The sequence below is a fragment of the Hemitrygon akajei genome, chromosome 11 (genome assembly GCF_048418815.1).
Source record: "Hemitrygon akajei chromosome 11, sHemAka1.3, whole genome shotgun sequence".
NCBI lineage: Eukaryota > Metazoa > Chordata > Chondrichthyes > Myliobatiformes > Dasyatidae > Hemitrygon > Hemitrygon akajei.
This window is the reverse complement of record NC_133134.1, coordinates 74,602,750-74,628,050: the sequence shown is the minus strand read 5'-3', so window position 1 is coordinate 74,628,050 and position 25,301 is coordinate 74,602,750. Positions and strand designations below refer to the sequence as shown.

The 25,301-nt window shown below is 51.1% G+C and overlaps 1 protein-coding gene across 2 annotated transcripts; it reads right to left on the bottom strand.

Annotated features, from left to right (window-relative positions):
• Positions 1-650: 650 nt before the first annotated feature.
• rnf115a (ring finger protein 115a) lies at positions 651-25,261 on the bottom strand. Of its 2 annotated transcripts, none has more exons than XM_073061148.1 (9): positions 25,129-25,261; positions 20,647-20,705; positions 19,856-19,913; positions 19,030-19,250; positions 15,322-15,390; positions 8,486-8,558; positions 7,748-7,841; positions 7,162-7,277; positions 651-3,160 (listed from the first exon to the last, which is right to left on the bottom strand). In XM_073061148.1, the coding sequence occupies exons 1-9, from the start codon at positions 25,204-25,206 to the stop codon at positions 3,029-3,031; spliced, it is 900 nt and encodes a 299-aa protein (XP_072917249.1). In that variant the 5' UTR covers positions 25,207-25,261; the 3' UTR covers positions 651-3,028. The 2 variants fall into 2 exon arrangements, with proteins under 2 accessions (XP_072917249.1, XP_072917250.1); XM_073061149.1 differs by having other exon boundaries at positions 8,486-8,552.
• Positions 25,262-25,301: the final 40 nt, after the last annotated feature.

The window sequence follows — 25,301 nt, the reverse complement described above, 5'->3', positions numbered from 1 at the left end:
GCAAACTTGCATTCAACGTCAGCAAGACCAAGGAATTGATTGTGGACTTGAAGGGTCCTCACTGAGGGATCATAAATGGAAAGGGTGAGCAGTTTCAAATTCTTGGGAGTCAACATCTCTCAAGATCTACCGGGTCCAACATACTGATGCAGCTACAAAGGAGGCACGACAGCGGCTATATTTCATTAGGAGTTTGGAGATTTGATACATCACCAAAGACACTCACAAATTTCTACGGATGTACCGTGGAGAGCATTCTAACCAGCTGCATCACCGTTTGGTATGAAGATGCCACTGCACAGGATCTGAAGCAGCTGTAGAGGGTTGTAAACTCAGCCAGCTCCATTCATGGCCACGAGCCTCCCCAGCATCAAGGACGTGCCCTCTTCTCATTGCTACCATCAGGGAGGAGGTACAGGAGCCTGAAGTGCACAGTCTGTGTTTCAGGAACAGCTTCTAACCATGTACTATCTGAATTTTGAATGGACAGTGAACCTCACTAATTTTTCTTTTTGTTTTAATTACTTAATTTTTTATATATACTTATTGTAATTTAGTTTGTTATTATGACAAATTTCACGACCTATGCCAGTGACACTAATCCTGAATCAGATTCTGATTCTTCAAAGCAGATGGGCAGAACATGGAAATCTGAGCATTTTTGTTCAGTTTATTTACAAAATAAAAACTTTTAAACAAATGACAGAACAGAGATTAAACATTTACAACTACCAAAAAAAATCGCAATACAGACTCTCCTCTGGCGAGTAAGAGTTGTGTCCACGTTCAATTCAGTTTAATTTTGTTAGAGTCTTTGGGGTCCTGCATTATTAACAGCATCACTGTATAACACAGATACATAATATTCAGGGAGGAAATAGCATAACGAACAGGAATATTTAGGAGGAAAGGGCCTATTGGGCCAACAGGACCCCAACCCTATCCCACAGACGGCTGGTCCCAGCGGTCACTGCGATAAGATTCACCCAACAGTGGGTTCCCTGCTCCTGGGGTCAGTGTGAGGAGCTCCCCCGTCCCTCATTTCCACTGCGATGGATACTCCCCGATTCCACACACTTCACCCCTTCCCCGTCACTTTGAATCTACACTTGGGAGCAGTGTAGCAAAAGGGGGCGGGGAGTGGGAAAATGGGGGAGAGTAGTCAGGGGTGGGGAAGGGAAGCGGTGTGGATGGGATGGGTGAGCACTGGGGATGGCATCGGCAAGATGGGCAGGAAGGAGGGGAGCACTCGGGTCTCCTGGCCAGAGTGCAGGAACTGGGACCAGGAGAAACCCAGGATCACTGACCTCAGGGGGGTGAGAGGGGCCACCCTGATATCACCGGGGAGGGGGCAATGAATTGCTGGATTACTGACCTCGGAGGAGGAAATGTGTCACTGACCTTGGAAGGGGGAGGGGCAAGCCCCAGGGATCCCAACTTCAGAGAGGGATCCCACGATCATTGACATCGGAAGGATTGATCCCGGGGACGCCACCTCCGAGGATTTAACACAAAGTTTTCATTTAATATAAACCTCAAACCCAAGATTGAGGCCAGCACAGGTGTAAATCCAAAATTCAACTCCAACCCCACGATTCTGAACCCAAACCCAATGTTTCATTTTGTATGTTTTTTTGATTTTATGAGAACTTGCTCCTAATCCAAAAAGTGGATTTATGACAGTATGACATCAAGTCAGCAGCAGATGGACTAACCATGGCCCAGGCAATGAACAGGAGAGGTCAAGCACAGACTAACCTGACCCAGTTGGCTCTATCTGTACCCCCAACATCCTGATCCCTTCATCATGTTCCAGACCTGGCTCAAGCTGGCACTGACTACATACCAACCCTGGTCACTGCTGGGCAGTGGACTTGCATTCATCAAGGTTTTAATTAAACCACGCAACATTTCACATCTCAGCTGCATAAGATTTAGAGTTAGAACCGACACAAGAGGATTAGGAACCTGGTGCTGTGACCCAAGAACCATTTTGTTCCCACCTTGCTGGCTTTGTTCGAGGCCCTAGCTCTCCCCAACACACAGAATACTGCATCTTGAAACAGTGGCCCTTTTGTATCAAAAAGCAGCCTACTTTGGGGGCTCAGTAATACTTTCAGAGTGTGGGAGAAATATACTGGGATCTGTGACCACAAGCCTCCCTGGTAACACACTACTGGGAGAGAGGGGAAGGAGATATGGAGTTGAGGGAATGCCCGAGGAGGATCACCCTATCACAGGAAGAGAAGTTGGACCATCCTTTCCACTACAGAGCCCAGCTCCAAGCCACCTCCGGAATCTCAGCAGACCTGCACATAAAGCGGGCAAGAGGGAGGGTCCAAGGGATTCAGGCCAGTTCCCCTTCCACCTGCCCCGAGAAACGACAGTTCCTAGTGGGACAGCAGCAAAAGTCAGGCAGAACAGCCTCTCCTGATCCCAGAAAGGACCCCTGTGGCCAAATAGGGTCTTTCTACCACACACACAAGAGGCTGAGTATAGGGCACTCAGACCAGGGTGGAACACTGGAGGGAAGGGAGAGGGGGGATTGATTAAAAGAATTACCACCCTTCCTCCCAGTCTTCAAGCACCTAGTTCTGGGCTGATGGGCCAGTGGTGGTTGGAGGACGTCACCCTAGGAAGCCAACCAGATGTGTAAAGTGTCTCGGGAGAACTCCAGCCCTTCCAGCTGACCCCATCTGAATCTTAGTGAATTCCAACGAGCTTGGAATTTCCCTTCTTGCAGAATCAAGAGTTAATTTCTCCGTGGCTTCAAGCAGAGAGGGAGGGGGAGGTCTGAACAGAATGTGTGGAGAGCCATTTGTTTAGTGCAACCATTGAGAAGCAGGCCGACCCCACGCAGGATTCACAGCGTGGCTTGCCCTTACCTCCGACAGCTCGGGAGACACCGCTCCGAGTTAAACCCCGCCCTCTTGATTCTTTAATATATATATATAATTTACAATAGTATTGATTGAGTTGTGCAGAGGGGTGGGGGAGTCAGGTTGCAAAGTGCCCCGTGAAGAGTCCTTCAGTACGCCCAGGGATCTCGCCGCCCGCTTTCCCTGCCCGCCGAGCTGCCCGACAGCTGCTCTGAAGTTTGCTGATGACCTGTGGTGACTTCCCCGTTCAGACTCTTGCGGCACACCGGACAAGTGTCGTGCTGGAAGAGAGGACGGCAGCAGAGAATTAAATACGACAACAGACACACCGGCAGTAGAGCAAGCATCATAGAGTGAGGTGGAGGATAAATTTGTGGCTGAGGGATTGGAGCAGGGGGCAGGGATTCAGATTTCTGGATCACTGGGACCTCTTTTGGGGCAGGTGTGACCTCTACAAAAAGGACAGGTTGCACTTGAATCTCAGGGGGACCAATATCCTGGCGGGGAGGTTTGCTAAGGCTATTGGGGAGAGTTTAAACTAGAATTGCTGGGGGATGGGAACCGAACTGAAGAGATGGAGGAAAGGGAGGTTGGCTCACAAATAGAGAAAGCTTGGAGACAGTGTGAAAGGGAGGATAGGAAAGTGATAGAGAAGGAATGCACTCAGACCGATGGTTTGAGATGTGTCTATTTTAATGCGAGGAGTATTATGAATAAAGCGGTTGAGCTTAGAGCGTGGATCAGTACTTGAAACTATCATGTTGTGGCCATTACAGAGACTTGGATGGTGCAGGGACAGGAATGACTACTTCAAGTGCCAGGCTTTAGATGTTTCAGAAAGGACAGGGAGGGAGGCAAAAGAGATAGTGTCACGGCTGCAGAAAAGGAGGAAGTCATGGAAAGATTGTCTACAGACTCTGTGGGTGGAAGTTAGGAACAGGAAGGGGTCAATAATTCTACTGGGTGTTTTTTTTACAGACCACCCAACAGTAACAGGGACATCGAGGAGCAGATAGGGAGACAGATTCTGGAAAGGAGTAATAATACCAGGGTTGTTGTGTTGGGAGATTTTAATTTCCCAAATATTGATTGGCATCTCCCTAGAGAAAGGGGTTTAGATGGGGTGGAGTTTGTTAGGTGTGTTCAGGAAGGTTTCTTGACACAATATGTAGATAAGCATGCAAGAGGAGAGGCTGTACTTGATTTGGTATTGGGAAATGAACCTGGTCAGGTGTCAGATCTCTCAAAGGGAGAGCATTTTGGAGATAGTGATCACAATTCTATCTCCTTTATCATAGCATTGGAGAGAGATAGGAACAGACAAGGTAGGAACCATTTAATTGGAGTGAGGGGAAATATGAGGCTATCAGGCAGGAACTTGGAAGCATAAATTGGAAACAGATGCTCTCAGGGAAACTTACGTTAGAAATGTGGCAAATGTATGTGGCAAATGTTCAGGGGATATTTGCGTGGGGTTCTGCGTTGATACGTTCCAATGAGACAGGGAAAGGATGGTAGGGTATAGGAACCGTGGTGTACAAAGGCTGTTGTAAATCTGTCAAGAAGAGCTTACGAAAAGTTCAAAAAACTAGGCAATGATAGAGATCTAGAAGATTATAAGGCTAGCAGGAAGGAATTTAAGAATGAAATTAGGAGAGCCAGAAGGGGCCATGAGAAGGCCTTGGTGGACAGGATTAAGGAAAACCCCAAGGCATTCTACAAGTATGTGAAGAGCAAGAGGATAAGACGTGAGAGAATAGGACCAATCAAGTGTGACAATGAAAAATTGTGTACGGAACCGGAGGAGATAGCAGAGGTACTTAATGAGTACTTTGCTTCAATATTCACTACGGAAAAGGATCTTGGCGATTGTAGGGATGACTTACAGCAGACTGAAAGGTTTGAGCATGTAGATATTAAGGAAGAGGATGTGCTGGAGCTTTTGGAAAACATCAAGTTGGATAAGTTACCTGGACCGGACGGTATGTATCCCAGGCTACTGTGGGAGGCGAGGGAAGAGATTGCTGAGCCTCTGGTGATGATCTTTGCATCATCAATGGGGACGGGAGAGGTTCTGGAGGATTGGAGGGTTGCGGATGTTGTTCCTTATTCAAGAAAGGAAGTAGAGATAGCCCAGGAAATTATAGACCAGTGAGTCTTACTTCAGTGGTTGGTAAGCTGATGGAGAAGATCCTGAGAGGCAGGATTTATGAACATTTGGAGAGGTATAATATGATTAGGAATAGTCAGCATGGTTTTGTCAAAGGCAGGTCGTGCCTTACGAGCCTGATTGAGTTTTTTGAGGATGTGACTAAACACATTGATGAAGGCAGAGCAGTAGATGTAGTGTATATGGATTTCAGGAAGGCATTTGATAAGGTACCCCATGCAAGGCTTATTGAGAAAGTAAGGAGGCATGGGATCCAAGGGGACATTGCTTTGTGGATCCAGAACTGGCTTGCCCACAGGAGGCAAAGAGTGGTTGTAGATGGGTCATATTCTGCATGGAGGTCGGTGACCAATGGTGTGCCTCAGGGATCTGTTCTGGGACCCCTACTCTTTGTGATTTTTATAAATGACCTGGATGAGGAAGTGGAGGGATGGGTTAGTAAATTTGCTGATGACACAAAGGTTGAGGGTGTTGTGGATAGTATGGAGGCCTGTCAGAGGTTACAGTGGGACATTGATAAGATGCAAAATTGGGCTGAGAAGTGGCAGATGGAGTTCAACCCAGATAAGTGTCAGGTGGTTCATTTTGGTAGATCAAATATGATGGCAGAATATAGTATTAATGGTAAGACTCTTGGCAGTGTGGAAGTTCAGAGGGTTCTTGGGGTCGGAGTCCATAGGACGCTCAAAGCTGCTACACAGGCTGACTCTGTGGTTAAGAAGGCATATGGCACATTGAACTCCATCAATCGTGGGATTGAGTTTAGGAGCCGAGAGGTAATGTTGCAGCTATATTGGACCCTGGTCAGACCCCACTTGGAGTACTGTGCTCAGTTCTGATCGCCTCACTACAGGAAGGATGTGGAAACCATAGAAAGGGTGCAGAGGAGATTTACAAGGATGTTGCCTGGATTGGGGAGCATGACTTATGAGAATAGGTTGAGTGAACTTGGCCTTTTCTCCTTGGAGTGACGGAGGATGAGAGGTGACCAGATTGAGGTGTACTAGATGATGAGAAGCATTGATCATGTGGATAGTCAGAGGCTTTTTCCCAGGGCTGAAATGGCTAGCACGAGAGGGCATAGCTTTAAGGTGCTGGGGAGTAGGTACAGAGTTGCTGTCAGGGTTAAGTTTTTTACTCAGAGAGTGGTGAGTACGTGGAATAGGCTGCTGGCAACGGTGGTGGAGGCGGAAACAATAGGGCTTTTCTAGAGACTCCTGGATGGTACATCGAGCTCAGAAAAATAAAGGGCTTAAGGGTAAAGCCTAGGTAGTTCTAAAGTAAGTACATGTTCGGCACAGCTTTGTGGGCCAAAGGGCCTGTATTGTGCTGTAGGTTTTCTATGTTTCCAAACAGCAGTTGGAGGGAGTAGGGTCCAGCAGAAACCAGTGGGCAGGGGGAAGACAGGCAAGTGGCAAACAGTGATGGAGGGGCGACTGGCAGAGATGCAAGCAGTGGGGGCAGGGGGTACTGACAGAAAGCCAAGCAGCAAACAGTGGGGTGGGACTGTATTGCAGTGTGGGCAGGGTGCAGGTGATGCCACAGTTACAACACAATATTCCACAGGAGAATGTTCACCCGGGTGAATCCTGAGATGAGGGATTGAAGTTAAGTCGCCTGGGACTATACTCACTGGAATTCAGGAGAATGAGAAGGGATCTGAGAGAAAAATAAAATTATGAAAAGGATAGGTCAATTCTAAACTGTTTGCATCATTGTCTGGTATGGAGCGGCCATCACAGAGGATTGGAAACTCAGCCAGCTCCATCATGGCCACTAGCCTCCCCAACAGCCAGGACATCTTCACCGTCTTCAAAAAGTGGCGTCCATCACCCAGGACAGGTCCTCTTCTCATCAGGAGCCGGAAGACACACACTCAGTGACTCAGGAACAGCTTCTTCCCCTCCGCCATCAGATTTCTGAATGGACGCTGCACACCTCACTACGTTTTCCTCTCCTTTTAAAATATTTATTATATTTAGTTATTTTTAATTATGTATTACAGTGTACTGCTGCCAGAAAACAGATCTGCCGGAACGATTAAAGCTGACCCTGACTGTGCTGAGTTATTCCCCCACCACCGTGTTGGAGGTAAGGGGCGGCACGACTCACCATTTCTAGCCAGGGGACGATGCAATCGTTGTGGAAGAGATGGTGGCAGGGCAGCTGTCGGACCTGTTCCTCCAGGAGGTAATCCTCTTTGCAAACCGGACATTCGAGGGCGGAATCTGCAGGGGTACAACACTACTGACACCACAATCCCTCACACCCTCATCAGCAACACAGCCCTCCTAACACTCCTCTCCATTCCCACCCCTCCCCTCCTCCTACTCCCTCATCTGTACCCCTCCCTTCCTCCCGCTCCCTCAATCCTGCCTCTCCCCTCCTCCCACACCTCCTCCCTCATTCTTACCTCTTTCCCTCCCACACACCCATTCCCCCTCATTCCTACCCCTCCCTCATACCCCCTCCCCCTGGACCTCATACACTCCTCGACCTCCTTTGCCACCCTCTTCTTCTTCTTCCCCTTCCCCCTCATTCCTACCCCTCCCTCGCCCCACGTCTCTGCGCCCCTCACCGCCCTGCCCCTCCCCCCACCCACCCGCCAGTTTCCTTTCCTGCTTCGGGGACCGGGCAGTAATGCTGACCCTCAGCCCCCTGACTGCCAGAGGCACTGCACTCATGCCAGCCTGCTTACCAATCTGTTCCTGGGACACGGTGACGATGGGGAGTGCGGCGATCCTGTCCCGGTCGGCAGGAGGAGGTCCTGTGTTCTCCAGCTGGCCCAGGAGCTGTGGGACGTTCAGAGTGTTGGGGCAGTTCCAGCCATTTCACCAACCACCCCGACCCCACAGGCTGAAGCCTCCACCGTTCTGCTCTTCCCTCCCCTTCAACCCTTCCTTTCTGCCCTCCTCCCCCAACTCCAATCTTGCCAGAGCCAATGACTCCCCAGCTCTGCAGTCTCCTTCCCTTGCTCGCTCATCACCCCACCCACCCATCTGCCACTCACCTCCATTTCTCCTCCCAACCTCCTTCCTATTCCGCCCCATCCTTCTCCTCATCCCTCCCCCCCCCCCCGTGAGGCGCTACTGCCGCTTGGGCTGTGGGAGCTCGGCCTTCAATCTCTGTACGCCCTCCCGGGCGCTCGCTTCCTCCCACAATCCAAACACGTACAGGGTGGGTAATTAGATGTTGTAAATGGTTAGGGTTCAGTGGGGGTTGCTAAATAAATGATACTCCTCCATCACCCGCTTCCAGCCCCTCTCCCAGCCGACTGAGGCTCAGGGTTAACAAGAGGTTGAAGGAGGGGTCGGGAAGAAGGGAACGATGAGAGATGAGGAGGGACGTTTGCAGGGAGAGCTTTTTGGGTCTGACCCAGCCATCTACAACAGCTCCGCTGACCCGTTTCGCAGCCAAGCCACTCGCAGCTCCTCACCTGTGTGATCACCGCGTCGAGCCCACTCTGTCCCCAGGCGTAATCGGCAGGATTCGAGTGCAGTAACCTATCCCTCAGGAGAGAGAGAGGGGGTATTGATAACTCATCACCACCGCTCATTCCTACGTCACACCCCAAAAAGACCCTCCAAAACCTCACCCCTCATACCCACTCAATCCTCTTGTGTTTTCCTTCCTCCTCATCTATCTCACTCTGGGATACAGAGCAGTTCAGACACAGAGTGAAACTCCCTCTACAGTACCCCATCACACACTCCCGGGGTCAGACACAGAGTGAAGCTCCCTCCACACTGTCCCATCACACACTCCCAGGGTCAGACACAGAATGAAACTCCCTCTACACTGTCCCATCACACACTCCCAGGGTCAGACACAGAGTGAAGCTCCCTCTACACCGTCCCATCACACACTCCCAGGGTCAGACACAGAGTGAAACTCCCTCTACACCGTCCCATCACACACTCCCAGGGTCAGACACAGAGTGAAGCTCCCTCCACACCGTCCCATCACACACTCCCGGGGTCAGACACAGAGTGAAACTCCCTCCACACCGTCCCATCACACACTCCCGGGGTCAGACACAGAGTGAAACTCCCTCCACACCGTCCCATCACACACTCCCGGGGTCAGACACAGTGAAACTCCCTCCACACACTCCCGGGGTCAGACACAGAGGGAAGATTCCTCCATATCGTCCGATCACGCACTCCCGGGGTCAGACACAGAGTGAAACTCCCTCCACACTGTCCCATCACACACTCCCGGGGTCAGACACAGAGTGAAACTCCCTCCACACACTCCCGGGGTCAGACACAGAGTGAATCTTCCTCTACACTGTCTCATCACACACTCCTGGGGTCAGACACAGAGTGAAGATTCCTCTACATTGTCCCATCACACACTCCTGGTGTCAGACACAGAGTGAAACTCCCTCTACATTGTCCCATCACACACTCCTGGGGTCAGACACAGAGTGAAACTCCCTCCACATCGTCCCATCACACACTCCCAGGGTCAGAGACAGAATGAATCTCCCTCTACACTGTCTCATCACACACTCCCGGGGTCAGACACAGAGGGAAGATTCCTCCATATCGTCCGATCACACACTCCCGGGGTCAGACACAGAGTGAAACTCCCTACACACTGTCCCATCACACACTCCCGGGGTCAGACAGAGAGTGAAGCTCACTCCACACTGTCCCATCACACACTCCCGGGATCAGACACAGAGTGAAGATTCCTCCATATCGTCCCATCACACACTCCCGGGGTCAGACACAGAGTGAAACTCCCGCCATATCGTCCGATCACACACTCCCGGGGTCAGACACAGAGTGAAACTCCCTCCGCACCGTCCCATCACACACTCCCGGGGTCAGACACAGAGTGAAACTCCCTCCACACCGTCCCATCACACACTCCCAGGGTCAGACACAGAGTGAAGCTCCCTCTACACCGTCCCATCACACACTCCTGGGGTCAAACACAGAGTGAAGCTCCCTCTACACCGTCCCATCACACACTCCCGGGGTCAGACACAGAGTGAATCTCCCTCTACACCGTCCCATCGCACACTCCCGGGGTCAGACACAGACTGAAACTCCCTCCACAACGTCCCATCACACACTCCCGGGGTCAGACACAGAGGGAAGATTCCTCCATATCGTCCGATCACACACTCCCGGGGTCAGACACAGAGTGAAGCTCCGTCCACAATGTCCCATCACACACTCCCGGGGTCAGACACAGAGTGAAACTCCCTCCACACACTCCCGGGGTCAGACACAGAGTGAAGCTCCCTCCACACTGTCCCATCACACACTCCCAGGGTCAGACACAGAGTGAAGCTCCCTCTACACCGTCCCATCACACACTCCCAGGGTCAGACACAGAGTGAAACTCCCTCTACACCGTCCCATCACACACTCCCAGGGTCAGACACAGAGTGAAGCTCCCTCCACACCGTCCCATCACACACTCCCGGGGTCAGACACAGAGTGAAACTCCCTCCACACCGTCCCATCACACACTCCCGGGGTCAGACACAGAGTGAAACTACCTCCACACCGTCCCATCACACACTCCCGGGGTCAGACACAGAGTGAAGCTCCCTCTACACCGTCCCATCACACACTCCTGGGGTCAGACACAGAGTGAAGCTCCCTCTACACCGTCCCATCACACACTTCCGGGGTCAGACACAGAGTGAAGCTCCGTCCACAATGTCCCATCACACACTCCCAGGGTCAGACACAGAGTGAAACTCCCTCCACACACTCCCGGGGTCAGACACAGAGGGAAGATTCCTCCATATCGTCCGATCACGCACTCCCGGGGTCAGACACAGAGTGAAACTCCCTCCACACTGTCCCATCACACACTCCCGGGGTCAGACACAGAGTGAAACTCCCTCCACACACTCCCGGGGTCAGACACAGAGTGAATCTTCCTCTACACTGTCTCATCACACACTCCTGGGGTCAGACACAGAGTGAAGATTCCTCTACATTGTCCCATCACACACTCCTGGTGTCAGACACAGAGTGAAACTCCCTCTACATTGTCCCATCACACACTCCTGGGGTCAGACACAGAGTGAAACTCCCTCCACATCGTCCCATCACACACTCCCAGGGTCAGAGACAGAATGAATCTCCCTCTACACTGTCTCATCACACACTCCCGGGGTCAGACACAGAGGGAAGATTCCTCCATATCGTCCCATCACACACTCCCGGGGTCAGACACAGAGTGAAACTCCCTCCACACTGTCCCATCACACACTCCCGGGGTCAGACACAGAGGGAAGATTCCTCCATATCGTCCGATCACACACTCCCGGGGTCAGACACAGAGTGAAACTCCCTACACACTGTCCCATCACACACTCCCGGGGTCAGACAGAGAGTGAAGCTCACTCCACACTGTCCCATCACACACTCCCGGGATCAGACACAGAGTGAAGATTCCTCCATATCGTCCCATCACACACTCCCGGGGTCAGACACAGAGTGAAACTCCCGCCATATCGTCCGATCACACACTCCCGGGGTCAGACACAGAGTGAAACTCCCTCCGCACCGTCCCATCACACACTCCCGGGGTCAGACACAGAGTGAAACTCCCTCCACACCGTCCCATCACACACTCCCAGGGTCAGACACAGAGTGAAGCTCCCTCTACACCGTCCCATCACACACTCCTGGGGTCAAACACAGAGTGAAGCTCCCTCTACACCGTCCCATCACACACTCCCGGGGTCAGACACAGAGTGAATCTCCCTCTACACCGTCCCATCGCACACTCCCGGGGTCAGACACAGACTGAAACTCCCTCCACAACGTCCCATCACACACTCCCGGGGTCAGACACAGAGGGAAGATTCCTCCATATCGTCCGATCACACACTCCCGGGGTCAGACACAGAGTGAAGCTCCGTCCACAATGTCCCATCACACACTCCCGGGGTCAGACACAGAGTGAAACTCCCTCCACACACTCCCGGGGTCAGACACAGAGTGAAGCTCCCTCCACACTGTCCCATCACACACTCCCAGGGTCAGACACAGAGTGAAGCTCCCTCTACACCGTCCCATCACACACTCCCAGGGTCAGACACAGAGTGAAACTCCCTCTACACCGTCCCATCACACACTCCCAGGGTCAGACACAGAGTGAAGCTCCCTCCACACCGTCCCATCACACACTCCCGGGGTCAGACACAGAGGGAAGATTCCTCCATATCGTCCGATCACACACTCCCGGGGTCAGACACAGAGTGAAGCTCCGTCCACAATGTCCCATCACACACTCCCGGGGTCAGACACAGAGTGAAACTCCCTCCACACACTCCCGGGGTCAGACACAGAGTGAAGCTCCCTCTACACCGTCCCATCACACACTCCCAGGGTCAGACACAGAGTGAAACTCCCTCTACACCGTCCCATCACACACTCCCAGGGTCAGACACAGAGTGAAGCTCCCTCCACACCGTCCCATCACACACTCCCGGGGTCAGACACAGAGGGAAGATTCCTCCATATCGTCCGATCACACACTCCCGGGGTCAGACACAGAGTGAAGCTCCGTCCACAATGTCCCATCACACACTCCCGGGGTCAGACACAGAGTGAAACTCCCTCCACACACTCCCGGGGTCAGACACAGAGTGAAGCTCCCTCCACACTGTCCCATCACACACTCCCAGGGTCAGACACAGAGTGAAGCTCCCTCTACACCGTCCCATCACACACTCCCAGGGTCAGACACAGAGTGAAACTCCCTCTACACCGTCCCATCACACACTCCCAGGGTCAGACACAGAGTGAAGCTCCCTCCACACCGTCCCATCACACACTCCCGGGGTCAGACACAGAGTGAAACTCCCTCCACACCGTCCCATCACACACTCCCGGGGTCAGACACAGAGTGAAACTACCTCCACACCGTCCCATCACACACTCCCGGGGTCAGACACAGAGTGAAGCTCCCTCTACACCGTCCCATCACACACTCCTGGGGTCAGACACAGAGTGAAGCTCCCTCTACACCGTCCCATCACACACTTCCGGGGTCAGACACAGAGTGAAGCTCCGTCCACAATGTCCCATCACACACTCCCAGGGTCAGACACAGAGTGAAACTCCCTCCACACACTCCCGGGGTCAGACACAGAGGGAAGATTCCTCCATATCGTCCGATCACGCACTCCCGGGGTCAGACACAGAGTGAAACTCCCTCCACACTGTCCCATCACACACTCCCGGGGTCAGACACAGAGTGAAACTCCCTCCACACACTCCCGGGGTCAGACACAGAGTGAATCTTCCTCTACACTGTCTCATCACACACTCCTGGGTTCAGACACAGAGTGAAGATTCCTCTACATTGTCCCATCACACACTCCTGGTGTCAGACACAGAGTGAAACTCCCTCTACATTGTCCCATCACACACTCCTGGGGTCAGACACAGAGTGAAACTCCCTCCACATCGTCCCATCACACACTCCCAGGGTCAGAGACAGAATGAATCTCCCTCTACACTGTCTCATCACACACTCCCGGGGTCAGACACAGAGGGAAGATTCCTCCATATCGTCCGATCACACACTCCCGGGGTCAGACACAGAGTGAAACTCCCTCCACACTGTCCCATCACACACTCCCGGGGTCAGACACAGAGGGAAGATTCCTCCATATCGTCCGATCACACACTCCCAGGGTCAGACACAGAGTGAAACTCCCTCCACACTGTCCCATCACACACTCCCGGGGTCAGACAGAGAGTGAAGCTCACTCCACACTGTCCCATCACACACTCCCGGGATCAGACACAGAGTGAAGATTCCTCCATATCGTCCCATCACACACACCCGGGGTCAGACACAGAGTGAAACTCCCTCCGCACCGTCCCATCACACACTCCCAGGGTCAGACACAGAGTGAAGCTCCCTCTACACCGTCCCATCACACACTCCCGGGGTCAGACACAGAGTGAATCTCCCTCTACACCGTCCCATCGCACACTCCCGGGGTCAGACACAGACTGAAACTCCCTCCACACCGTCCCATCACACACTCCCGGGGTCAGACACAGAGGGAAGATTCCTCCATATCGTCCGATCACACACTCCCGGGGTCAGACACAGAGTGAAGCTCCCTCCACTCTGTCCCATCACACACTTCCGGGGTCAGACACAGAGTGAAGCTCCGTCCACAATGTCCCATCACACACTCCCGGGGTCAGACACAGAGTGAAACTCCCTCCACACACTCCCGGGGTCAGACACAGAGGGAAGATTCCTCCAGATCGTCCGATCACACACTCCCGGGGTCAGACACAGAGTGAAACTCCCTCCACACTGTCCCATCACACACTCCCGGGGTCAGACACAGAGTGAAACTCCCTCCACACACTCCCGGGGTCAGACACAGAGTGAATCTTCCTCTACACTGTCTCATCACACACTCCTGGGGTCAGACACAGAGTGAAGATTCCTCTACATTGTCCCATCACACACTCCTGGTGTCAGACACAGAGTGAAACTCCCTCTACATTGTCCCATCACACACTCCTGGTGTCAGACACAGAGTGAAGCTCACTCCACACTGTCCCATCACACACTCCCGGGGTCAGACACAGAGTGAAGATTCCTCCATATCGTCCCATCACACACTCCCGGGGTCAGACACAGAGTGAAACTCCCGCCATATCGTCCGATCACACACTCCCGGGGTCAGACACAGAGTGAAACTCCCTCCGCACCGTCCCATCACACACTCCCGGGGTCAGACACAGAGTGAAGATTCCTCCATATCGTCCAATCACACACTCCCGGGGTCCGACACAGAGTGAAGCTCACTCCACACTGTCCCATCACACACTCAGACACTGAGTGAAACTCACTCCACACTGTCCCATCACACATTCCCGGGGTCAGACACAGAGTGAAACTCCCTCCACACTGTCCCATCACACACTCCCAGGGTCAGACACAGAGTGAAGCTCCCTCCACACCGTCCCATCACACACTCCCAGGGTCAGACACTGAGTGAAACTCACTCCACACTGTCCCATCACACATTCCCGGGGTCAGACACAGAGTGAAACTCCCTCCACACTGTCCCATCACACACTCCCGGGGTCAGACACAGAGTGAAACTCCCTCCACACTGTCCCATCACACACTCAGACACAGAGTGAAGAGTGCACTGAGAAGAACCATACAAAACAATGCTGAGTTTCCCCTGGGAGTGATACCCATCCCCAGGAAGTGGCTGTCTAGCTGGGAGGGGTGGGGAACTGGACTCACCAAGAGAAGGTTGGAGAGCCTGGGATTCCAGCGTTGGAGAAGAGCCCGGCGAATAACTGCTGAATTATTCTGCGGAAAGAGGTGTTGGAAAAGTGAGGCAGAGGCAGACGACCCACTGAGGAACACTCAAACTTATGCAGATGTACTGTGGAGAGCATTCTGACATGTTGCATCATTATCTAGTGTGGGGGCGGGGAGTGTACGGCATAGGACCAATGAAGCTACAGAAAGTTGTTAGCTCCTTGGGTACTGGCCTCCACGGTATCCAGGACACCTTCAAGGAGCGATGCCTCAAAAAGGCAGCGTCCATCATTTAGGATCCCCATCACCCAGGACATGCCCTCCTCCACTGTTACCGTAAGGACGGAGGTACAGAAACTGAAGGCACACTTTCAGCGATTCAGGAACAGCTTCCTCTCCTCTGCCATCCGATTTCTAAATGGACATTGAACCCGTGGATGTTACCTCACCTTTTCAATATCATTTCTGTTTTGCATTTACTTAACGATTTACTATACATATATACTTACTGCAATTTATTTATTTCTGCCGCAAAGTTAACAAGTTTTACATCATGAGCCAGTGATATTAAATTGGACTGATTCTGAATTCATCAGAACGTCTCTGGGAGACAAAGAGAGGACTGATATTAAACTGGACTGATTCTGATTAACCTCTCACTAAAGATTAAACAAGATTGCGAGAGAGAACTTAATATGACCTTTGTTAATGAAGATTGGTTGCGAGTTCTGAAAATGGTCAATTCTTCTTCGATATGTGCCAATCACTGTTTAGTTCAATTTAAAATTGTTCACCGTTACTATTTAACAAAGAAGAGACTATCCAAAATATTTCCTAACATAGACAATTATTGTGATAGGTGTAAAACTGAAGTAGCCACTTTTTCACATATGTTCTGGTCATGTTCTTCATTAAAATCTTATTAGAAATCTTTATTTTCTACAATTTCTAAAGCTCTGAAAATTAATTTACAACCAAATAGACTGACTGTTCTATTTGGAATAGTTCCGCATCATATTCAGGGTATTTCATCTTCAGACCAACATGTAATTGCATTTGTTACATTGTTGGCAAGAAGGGCTATTTTATTGAAATGGAAAGATACCTCAGTCCCTACATTAATTCAATGGTTTTCTCAAGTAATATTATGTCTTAGTTTGGAAAAAAATCAGAAGTAGAGCTTTTGATCCTCAATTTGACTTTGAGAGAAGATGGGGCTCTTTTGCCAAATGTTATTTAATTTGAATTAATTTATATGGTTTCCTTCCAATTTTATTTTATATAAACATGAATTGGCGGTTGATGATTCTTCTTTATATACAAACCCCATTTCCAGAAAAGTTGGGATATTTTCCAAAATGCAATAAAAACAAAAATCTGTGATGTTAATTCACGTGAACCCTTATTTAACTGACAAAAATACAAAGAAAAGATTTTCAATAGTTTTACTGACCAACTTAATTGTATTTTGTAAATATACACAAATTTAGAATTTGATGGCTGCAACACACTCAACAGAAGTTGGGACAGAGTTAAAATAAGATTGAAAAGTACACAGAATATTCAAGTAACACCGGTTTGGAAGACTCCACATTAAGCCGGCTAATTGGTAGCAGGTGAGGTATCACGACTGGGTATAAAAGTACCGTCCATCAAAGACTCAGTCTTTGCAAGCAAGGATGGGTCGTGGCTCACCCCTTTGTGCCAAAATTCATGAGAGAATTGTTAGTCAGTTCAAAAGGAGCATTTCCCAACGCAAGATTGCAGAGAATTTAGGTCTTTCAACATCTACAGTACATAATATTGTGAAAAGATTCAGAGAATTCAGAGACATCTCAGTGCATAAAGGGCAAGGTCGGAAACCACTGTTGAATGCGCGTGATCTTCGAGCCCTCAGGTGGCACTGCCTAAGAAACCGTCATGCTACTGTGACAATTATAGCCACCTGGGCTCGGGAGTACTTCGGAAAACCATTTGTCACTTAACACAGTCCGTCGCTGCATCCAGAAATGCAACTTGGAACTGTATTATGCAAGGAGGAAGCCATACATCAACTCTATGCAGAAACGCCGGCGAGTTCTCTGGGCCCAAGCTCATCTCGATGGACCGAAAGACTGTGGAACCGTGTGCTGTGGTCAGATGAGTCCACATTTCAGCTAGTTTTCAGAAAAAATAGGCGTCGAGTTCTCCGTGCCAAAGATGAAAACGACCATCCTGATTGTTATCAGCGAAAGGTGCAAAAGCCAGCATCTGTGATGGTATAGGGGTGCATCAGTGCCCATGGCATGGGTGAGTTGCATGTATGTGAAGGTACCATTGACTCTGAGGCGTATATTAGGATTTTAGAGAGACATATGTTGCCATCAAGGCGACGTCTCTTCCCGGGACGTCCATGCGTATTTCAGCAGGACAATGCCAGACCACATTGTGCACGGGCTACAGCAGCGTGGCTTTGTAGACACAGAGTGCGTGTGCTTGACTGGCCTGCTGCCAGTCCAGATCTATCTCCTATTGAAAATGTATGGCGCATCATGAAGAGGAGAATCAGACAACGGAGACCACGGACTGTTGAGCAGCTGAAGTCTCATATCAAGCAAGAACGGACAAAATTTCCAATTGCAAATCTACTACAATTAGTATCTTCAGTTCCAAAATGATTAAAAAGTGTTATTAAAAGAAAAGGTGATGTAACACAATGGTAAACATGCCTCTGTCCCAACTTTTGTTGAGTGTGTTGCAGCCATCAAATTCTAAATTTGTGTATATTTACAAAATACAATTAAGTTGGTCAGTAAAACTATTGAAAATCTTTTCTTTGTACTTTTGTCAGTTAAATAAAAGTTCATGTGAATTAACATATCACAGATTTTTGTCTTTATTGCATTTTGGAAAATATCCCAACTTTTCTGGAAATGGGGTTTGTATATGGATGATGGTAAGACGTATTGCTCCGGGAGTTGATTCCAAATGATTTTTTTTTACTTCTTCTTCTTTTTCCTTTTCTTGTAGTTAGTGGGGTTTTTTTTTAGTAAGTTAGGGTTCTCTTTTTTCCTTCCTTTCTTTATAAAAAATATTTTTTTTTCATTATCATATATTATCCTTTTCTGATAAGTTTCTTTTTTCTTCAGCTTTATTACTGGTATATATATCAACTTGTTTTGTATCATTTTATACCTGTAGAAGATTATGTATCAATAAAAAGATTCTAAAATGACTGAACAACACACACAAAATACTGGTGGAACGCAGCAGGCCTGGCAACATCTATAAGGAGAAGCACTGTCGACGTTTCGGGCTGAGACCCTTCGTCAGGACTCGGCCTGAAACGTCAACAGCGCTTCTCCCTGTAGATGCCGCCTGGCCTGCTGCGTTCCACCAGCATTTTGTGTGCGTTGTTTGAATTTCCAGCATCTGCTGATTTTCTCGTGTTTGCTCTCTAAAATGACTGATTCTGATTTCATTAGAACGTCCCTGGGCTCAGCTCTGGGAGACGGAGGGACAGCTGATATTAATCCAGAGTGATTCTGATTTCATTAGAGCATCTTCGGGCTCAGCTCTGGGAGATGGAGGGACGGCTGATATTAAACCGGAGTGATTCTGATTTCATTAGAGCGTCTCCGGGAGACACAGGGAGGACTGAGCAGCCATGTCCCACAATAGCGGCGGACGGCACAGACTCCTACCTACCCCTCGATGGCCGGAGACCTCTCAGGCCGGGAGGAAGCCCTGGACCGATACCTCCTGGCCACGGGTAACCTGGCATGCCGGCCGGGACCCCAGACATCACCCTGCTGTCCACCCCGGTCCAGTCCCCCGCCATCGTGTTCCAGCGAAGCGCCGCCACGCAGCGGCCTCCCGTCCACCAGCAGAAACGTCTGGTCCAGGTTCAGGAAAGTGCGATCCCACAGCTGCAAGGCAGAGTGAACAGGGGTCGGGGAGGGAGAGAGGTGTGTGAATCCAGAATCCAGCCAGGATGGCGGACAACCCACAGATGGGGGAGGGGACAACGACTCACAGATGGGGGAGGGGACAACGACTCACAGATGGGTGGGGGAGATGACTCACAGATGGGTGGGGGGGATGAGGGGGAAGGTGAGACGATTCACAGATGGGTGGACAGATGAGGGGGAAGGGGAGGCAACTCACAGATAGTTGGGTGGGGGGGGGAAGATGAGGGGGAGACAACCTGCAGGTGGGTGGGGGAAGATGACTCACAGATGGGTGTGGGGGGGAGATGAGGGGAAGACGACCCGCAGGTGGGTGGGGAGACGACTCACAGATGGGTGGGCAGACGAGGGGGAAGGGGAGACGACCCGCAGATCGGTGGGGGGGGGGGGGAGATGAGGGGGAAGACGACCCGCAGGTGGGTAGGGAGACGACTCACATATAGGTGGGTGAGGGGGAGATGACTCACAGATGGGTGGGGAGACGACCCCCAGATTGGTGGGGGGGGAATGAAGGGGAGGGGGAGACGACTCACAGATGGGACGTGCATGGTGGGGGGGGTACAGACCTCTGCAAACTGCGTGGCTGAATCTTCGTCCAATCCGTTGGTCCTGCCATCCAGGAAACTGTGGATACACGGCTGGGTCAATCACTGCCTGGGGTAACTCGCCCCCATCTGCAGGTGGTCTTCCTCCCCCAGCTTCCTGATCTGCCCCCTCGGGGACACCACCCCCCTGGCCCCACCAGAACCGGGCTCCAAAACCACTAGCAGCCAGGAATGGGGAGGTCAGCTCCCCAGCACCTTTGTGCGCGAGGTGGGGCAGCTTGACTCAGGGATGGTGACTGTTCCCCTTCTTCCGGAGTTAACATCACCGGGCCAGAACTCCCGCTAAGAGGATCGTCGGAAGCTACGTTGGGATGCGTCACCAAACTGCCTGCTCCTGCAAGCCGAGCTGGCTGATTTACAGAGCTGAGTGTCGCTGGGAAGCTTGGCATCTGTTTTTGGCAGCATAGAGGTGAATGGAACACTTCTACGGTGTCAGCAGTCCACCGCTGTCTTAAGGAGTACGTTCTCCCTGTGATCCATGAGGATAATGGGTGACACCGGCCGGAAGCTGGGCTGTAAGGGAGGGGAGGCCTTCTTGCAGTGGAGACTGCTCTGCATTCTCTGTTCTTGTAGAGGCATCAATGGCACCGGAGGGAGTCTAGGATTGGGAGGGTGAGGGGAATCTGCAGGGGACCCGACAGCAGAGATCGGGACCCAGCCACTGTTCAAACCGGCATCTCCCGCTCGTCTCTCCCTCCCCATCCCAAGGGGTCTTCCCTCCCCCCGCTGCCGGGACAGATTCCAGCACTCACCTGGTCTGATCGGTGACTTCCTCGATGAAGCCCGACTCACACTGGGGGCATGTGTATTCCTGCAGGGGAAGAGAAGGTAGGTGCATAACTGGATTAGATCCCGGCACAGGGTAGGAAAGGTGGGAGATGACAAACTGGTGAGAGGCTGAGGGAGAGAGATTGGGGGGGGGGGGGGGGAATGGAGGGAAAGTAGGAGGGGAATTGAGGGGTCAGATGGGAATTTGGAGGGGTGGATAGGGAGGAGAGTTGAGAGGGGAAAGGGGTGTGCAGAGGGGGTGGAGGGATTGGGGGTGTAAGGGAACAAATGGGTCGAGGGTTGAGAGAGGTGGAGGCGGGGGAGTGCAAAGACGAGAGATGGGAGCCAGTGTGAGATGTGGGTGATGAGCAGTGGATGGGGCGGAGAATGAGAAGGTGATGGAGACTGAGTAGGAGTTTGGGAGGTAGTGTATAAGACAGGATCTGTGCAGATCAGGAGAAAGGGCCAGCAAGAATCACAAGGAGGTATCCACTCATTCTGATAGTCTCCAAAGCACACGCCAGACTGGCCAATCTTTCCTCCGATCTCTGAAGCTGTCTGGTGAATCTCTGCTCAACTCTACGTCAAGAACATCTTTCACACCCATTGTAATTCCAGATAAACCTGTCTTGCTCTTCACAATCTGTTCTGTCCCTCAGCAGGGCAAAGGAACTTGGTGCAGTTTTGAAAACCACAAGGAGTTTGCCAGGTACATCTGAATCCTGCCTATGGTACTCGAGACACACTCACACCCAACATGGGCCCAGTGATTAGCACCATCTGTTTGAGGGACGAAGGCAGTGCCATCCACACTCAATGCCAGTTTAGCATCATCCAAATGATCGTTTTAAATCAGGCAGCATTTACAGAGAGGAGTAAATCTCAGGCTGAGACCCTTCATCAGCACTGGCAAAGGATCTTGGCCTAAAACTTCAAGTGTTTATTTCTCTCCTCTGCGCTGCGGGGGGGAGTGTGTGTTGGGTTTCCAGCAGCTGCAGAAATTGATTCGGAGTGGTCCAGGCTGCACTAAAGGCAAGCCTCACCTTTAAGCCGCAGAGCACGAGGGCTCATTGAAAAACATCTCTACTTCATTAACGAAATTTGGCAAGAAATTCAAACCTCAACAATTTTCACTGATGCCCCTATCAGGACATAACAGTGCACGAGACCACAGGAGCAGCGTTGTGCTGTGCTGGGCGCATCACAGGAGCCAGCCTGCCCTCTGTGGACTCTGGCTAGGCTTCTTGCTGCCTCGGTACAGCAGACAAGACAATCCACTCAGCACAGACACTCTCCCTCTTCCCTCTCCTGTTGGAAGATACAACAGCCTGAAAGCACGTTCCACCCAGCTGAAGGACCACTTCCACCCTGCTGTTATCAGACTCTTGTGCAAGAAATATCCCTCACTCTCCCAATCTACCCCTTCCCACCTGTATTTGCCTGCCTGCCTGCCTGCAATTTCTCTGCAACTGCAACACTTCCCCTTGTTAAAACAGGAGAGTCTGCAGATGCTGGAAATCCAGAGAAGCACACAAAACCCAGCAGGTCAGGCTGCATCTATGTTTTGGGTTGAGATGATGAAGGAAATGGACTGAAAACATTGACTGTTTACTCCCTTCCACGGATGCTGCCTGACCTGCTGAGTTCCTCCAGCATTTTTGTGTTGTTTCATGCTGTTATTGTATTAACTCGATGCACTGATGTGATGAAATGATTGGTATGGCTGGCATGCAGAATAAAGCGTCTCTCTGTGTATACGACAATAACAACCTATTGGAGCATTTGTGGCTCTGGAGTTCAGAAGGGGTACCTCATTGAAAGGCTTAGACAGAGTGGATGTTTCCTATGGTGGGAGAGTCTAGGACCAGAGGTCACAGCCTCAGAATAGAGAGAGGGTCGTCCACTTAGAACGGAGATGAAGATTTTCTTCAGTCAGAGAGTGGTGAATCTGTGGAATTCACTGCCACAGGCAGCTGTAGAGGCCAAGTCATTGGGTATATTTAAAGCGGAGGTTCTTGATTAGTCAGGGTGCCAAAGGACAGGGAGAAGGCAGGAGAATGGGGTTGAGAGGGATAATAAATCGGCCATGATGGAATGGCGGAGCCTAGTCCATGGGCCGAACAACTTACACTACAATCACAGAACAATGGCAGTGATGCTGTGCAGAGCACAGGAAGGTATCAGGAGAGGTATGTGCTGGTGGAATAGACGGGGATGTGTGACGGTGGATTAGCAATGCAGAGAGAGGACCTGAATGAGAGCGGGTGGATTAAATCGCTACAGGTACAGGGTAGAGGGGAGAACTAAGCAAATAAAACTCTCACGGAAAACATGGCAGTATTGACAGGGAGAGTAACCTAACGTCTGATTACACCTCAGAGACCACATAGGAGCAGAATTAGGCCACTTGGTCCAGGGAGTCTGCCCAACCAGTCCATCATAGCTGATGTACTTTCCCTCTTAACCCCTTCTCCCCATCATACTTGGGGTCCTGGACTAATCAAGAACCTATCAACCTCTGGCCCCCACAGCCATCTGCGGCAATGAATTCCACAGAATCTTTATCCCCTGGCTGAAGAAAATCCTATTCATCTCTGTGCTAAAGGGACATCCTTATATCCTGAGGCTGTGCCCTCTGGTCCTAGTCTCCACCAACATAGGGAAAATAGTCTGCATGTGCACTCTCGTTCGGCCTTTCAATATCCTGTCAGTTTCAAAGAGATTACCTGCACTTCCCTCCCCCCACCCCCCAATTTCTTCTAAACTCCAGCAAGAACAAGGCTCAGAGACATCAAATGCTCCTCTTACATTAAGCCTTTCATTCCCGGGATCATTCACGTGAACGTTCTCTGGCCCCTCTCCAATGCTGGCATATGCTTTCTTGGATAATGGGCCCAAACCTGCTCATAACACTCCAAGTGCGGTCTGACCAATGCGTGACAAAACCTCAGCACCACAAAAGTGGTGGAGTTATTTGGAAGACAGCCAGTACCACAGGAGTTACTGAGCAACATTTATAAAGCTCATCATTATGACGTCTGCTGGTTAGGTCTAGATCTTCAGTCATCACCATACAAAGCAGCGTGGTAATTTACAACCAGCCATAGAAAAGACAACTATTACACAGGACAGTATTCCCAGTACCCTGAGGAAATTTACACCCCTTATCTAAACTATCTGCCTGGCTGAATCTCAGTGATAACAGCCATCTGTTTACCTGGGCTTGCACTGGGGGATGGAATGAAGGAGGGAGAGAGGGGTTGGGAGAGTGTGGGAGTGGGAGGGGGAAGAGAGTTTTAAAGGGAAGAATATGTAAATATAGGTATCACGGGGTCAGCTGTGGTTGACCAAGGTGTGAAACAAATTGTCAGAGGGCATGGTGGCTGTTTGTTCTTGCGATGAGATAGTTATTGTTGGAATGTTGATCTCTGTGAAAACCGCTGGGTGAGGGGAGGGGAGAGAAGTCTGCTCTTTCATGACAAAGGGATTTTGATTTAATTTTATTTATTAACCACTTATGAATTGAAACACAGTGAAATGCATCATTTACATTAACAACCAACACAACTTCAGTTAGTTTTGCGGGAAGCCCGCAAGTACCACCACATATTCCAGCGCTAACAACGTTCAGCACAAAAAGCACCAATGTACAAGTTACAACAACAAAACCTTTCCCCCACCCCGCAGCCAGAACCAGGGCCACTGCTTCTGAGGAAAGAGGTCTTCTCTCTACAAAGACCCACCACGAGACGGGACGTTGTGTCTCTGCCAATGGGAAGGGGTCAGGCCTTCATTCCTCCTGTATCACCCCTCATCACCAGAATACCGTCATCCCTCATGACACCCTGGCCCTCCCCAGGAACACACCTCCCATCCCCACAACTCTGCTGCATAGCCACCCCTGGCCACCTCAAGACCCCTTCATCTACAACTACATCATCTACCACTAGCCCCACAAACACTCCATGTGCCCCTCAACACCCCAAGTTCCTTCCAAACTCCAGGAAAAAACCCTCCCCTCCCCCTCAGATCCCCTCACCCCACTCTCCTCCGCATGTAATCCCCTCCCTTGAGCCCACCCACTTGTCCACTCCCCCTCAGACCTCCCTATTGTCCTTCCGCAACACCACAGACTCCTCTCCCTCCACAAAACCATCCTCTTAGGCCCCCCTCCTTCCCCGCACCCACCCGCCTCTCCCCTCCCACATCCCTCAAGCCCTCTGTCACCCCCAGGATTCCTCCCCCAAAGCTCTCACTCCCAGAGATTCCTCACCAAGACTCCCCCACTCTGCCCCGTGACCCAAAAACGCCTCCAAACGGCCCAAAGGGAAGGATTTAAATTTAAAAAATATCCAACGCCTAAAATGGCGGCAGTTGAGAGGCGATCCCGCGGGCAGACCCCCTCCCCTTTCTCCGGGGCGGGCGGGATGCGGCAGGCAGCGAGCGGAGAGTGGCGGCCCCCTTACCGGCAGCTTGGGGCAGACCTCGCCCTTGCAGCAGTGACAGAAGAAGCGGAGCGGAGATACGGCCGCAGCCTCCGCCATCTTACCCGCTGACGTCACCCGACTCCCGGCAGCCCCCGGTCCCGCCGGGGAGGGAAGGGGGAGCGACAGGCGTCTGGGCGTGGCGGCGCCATTTC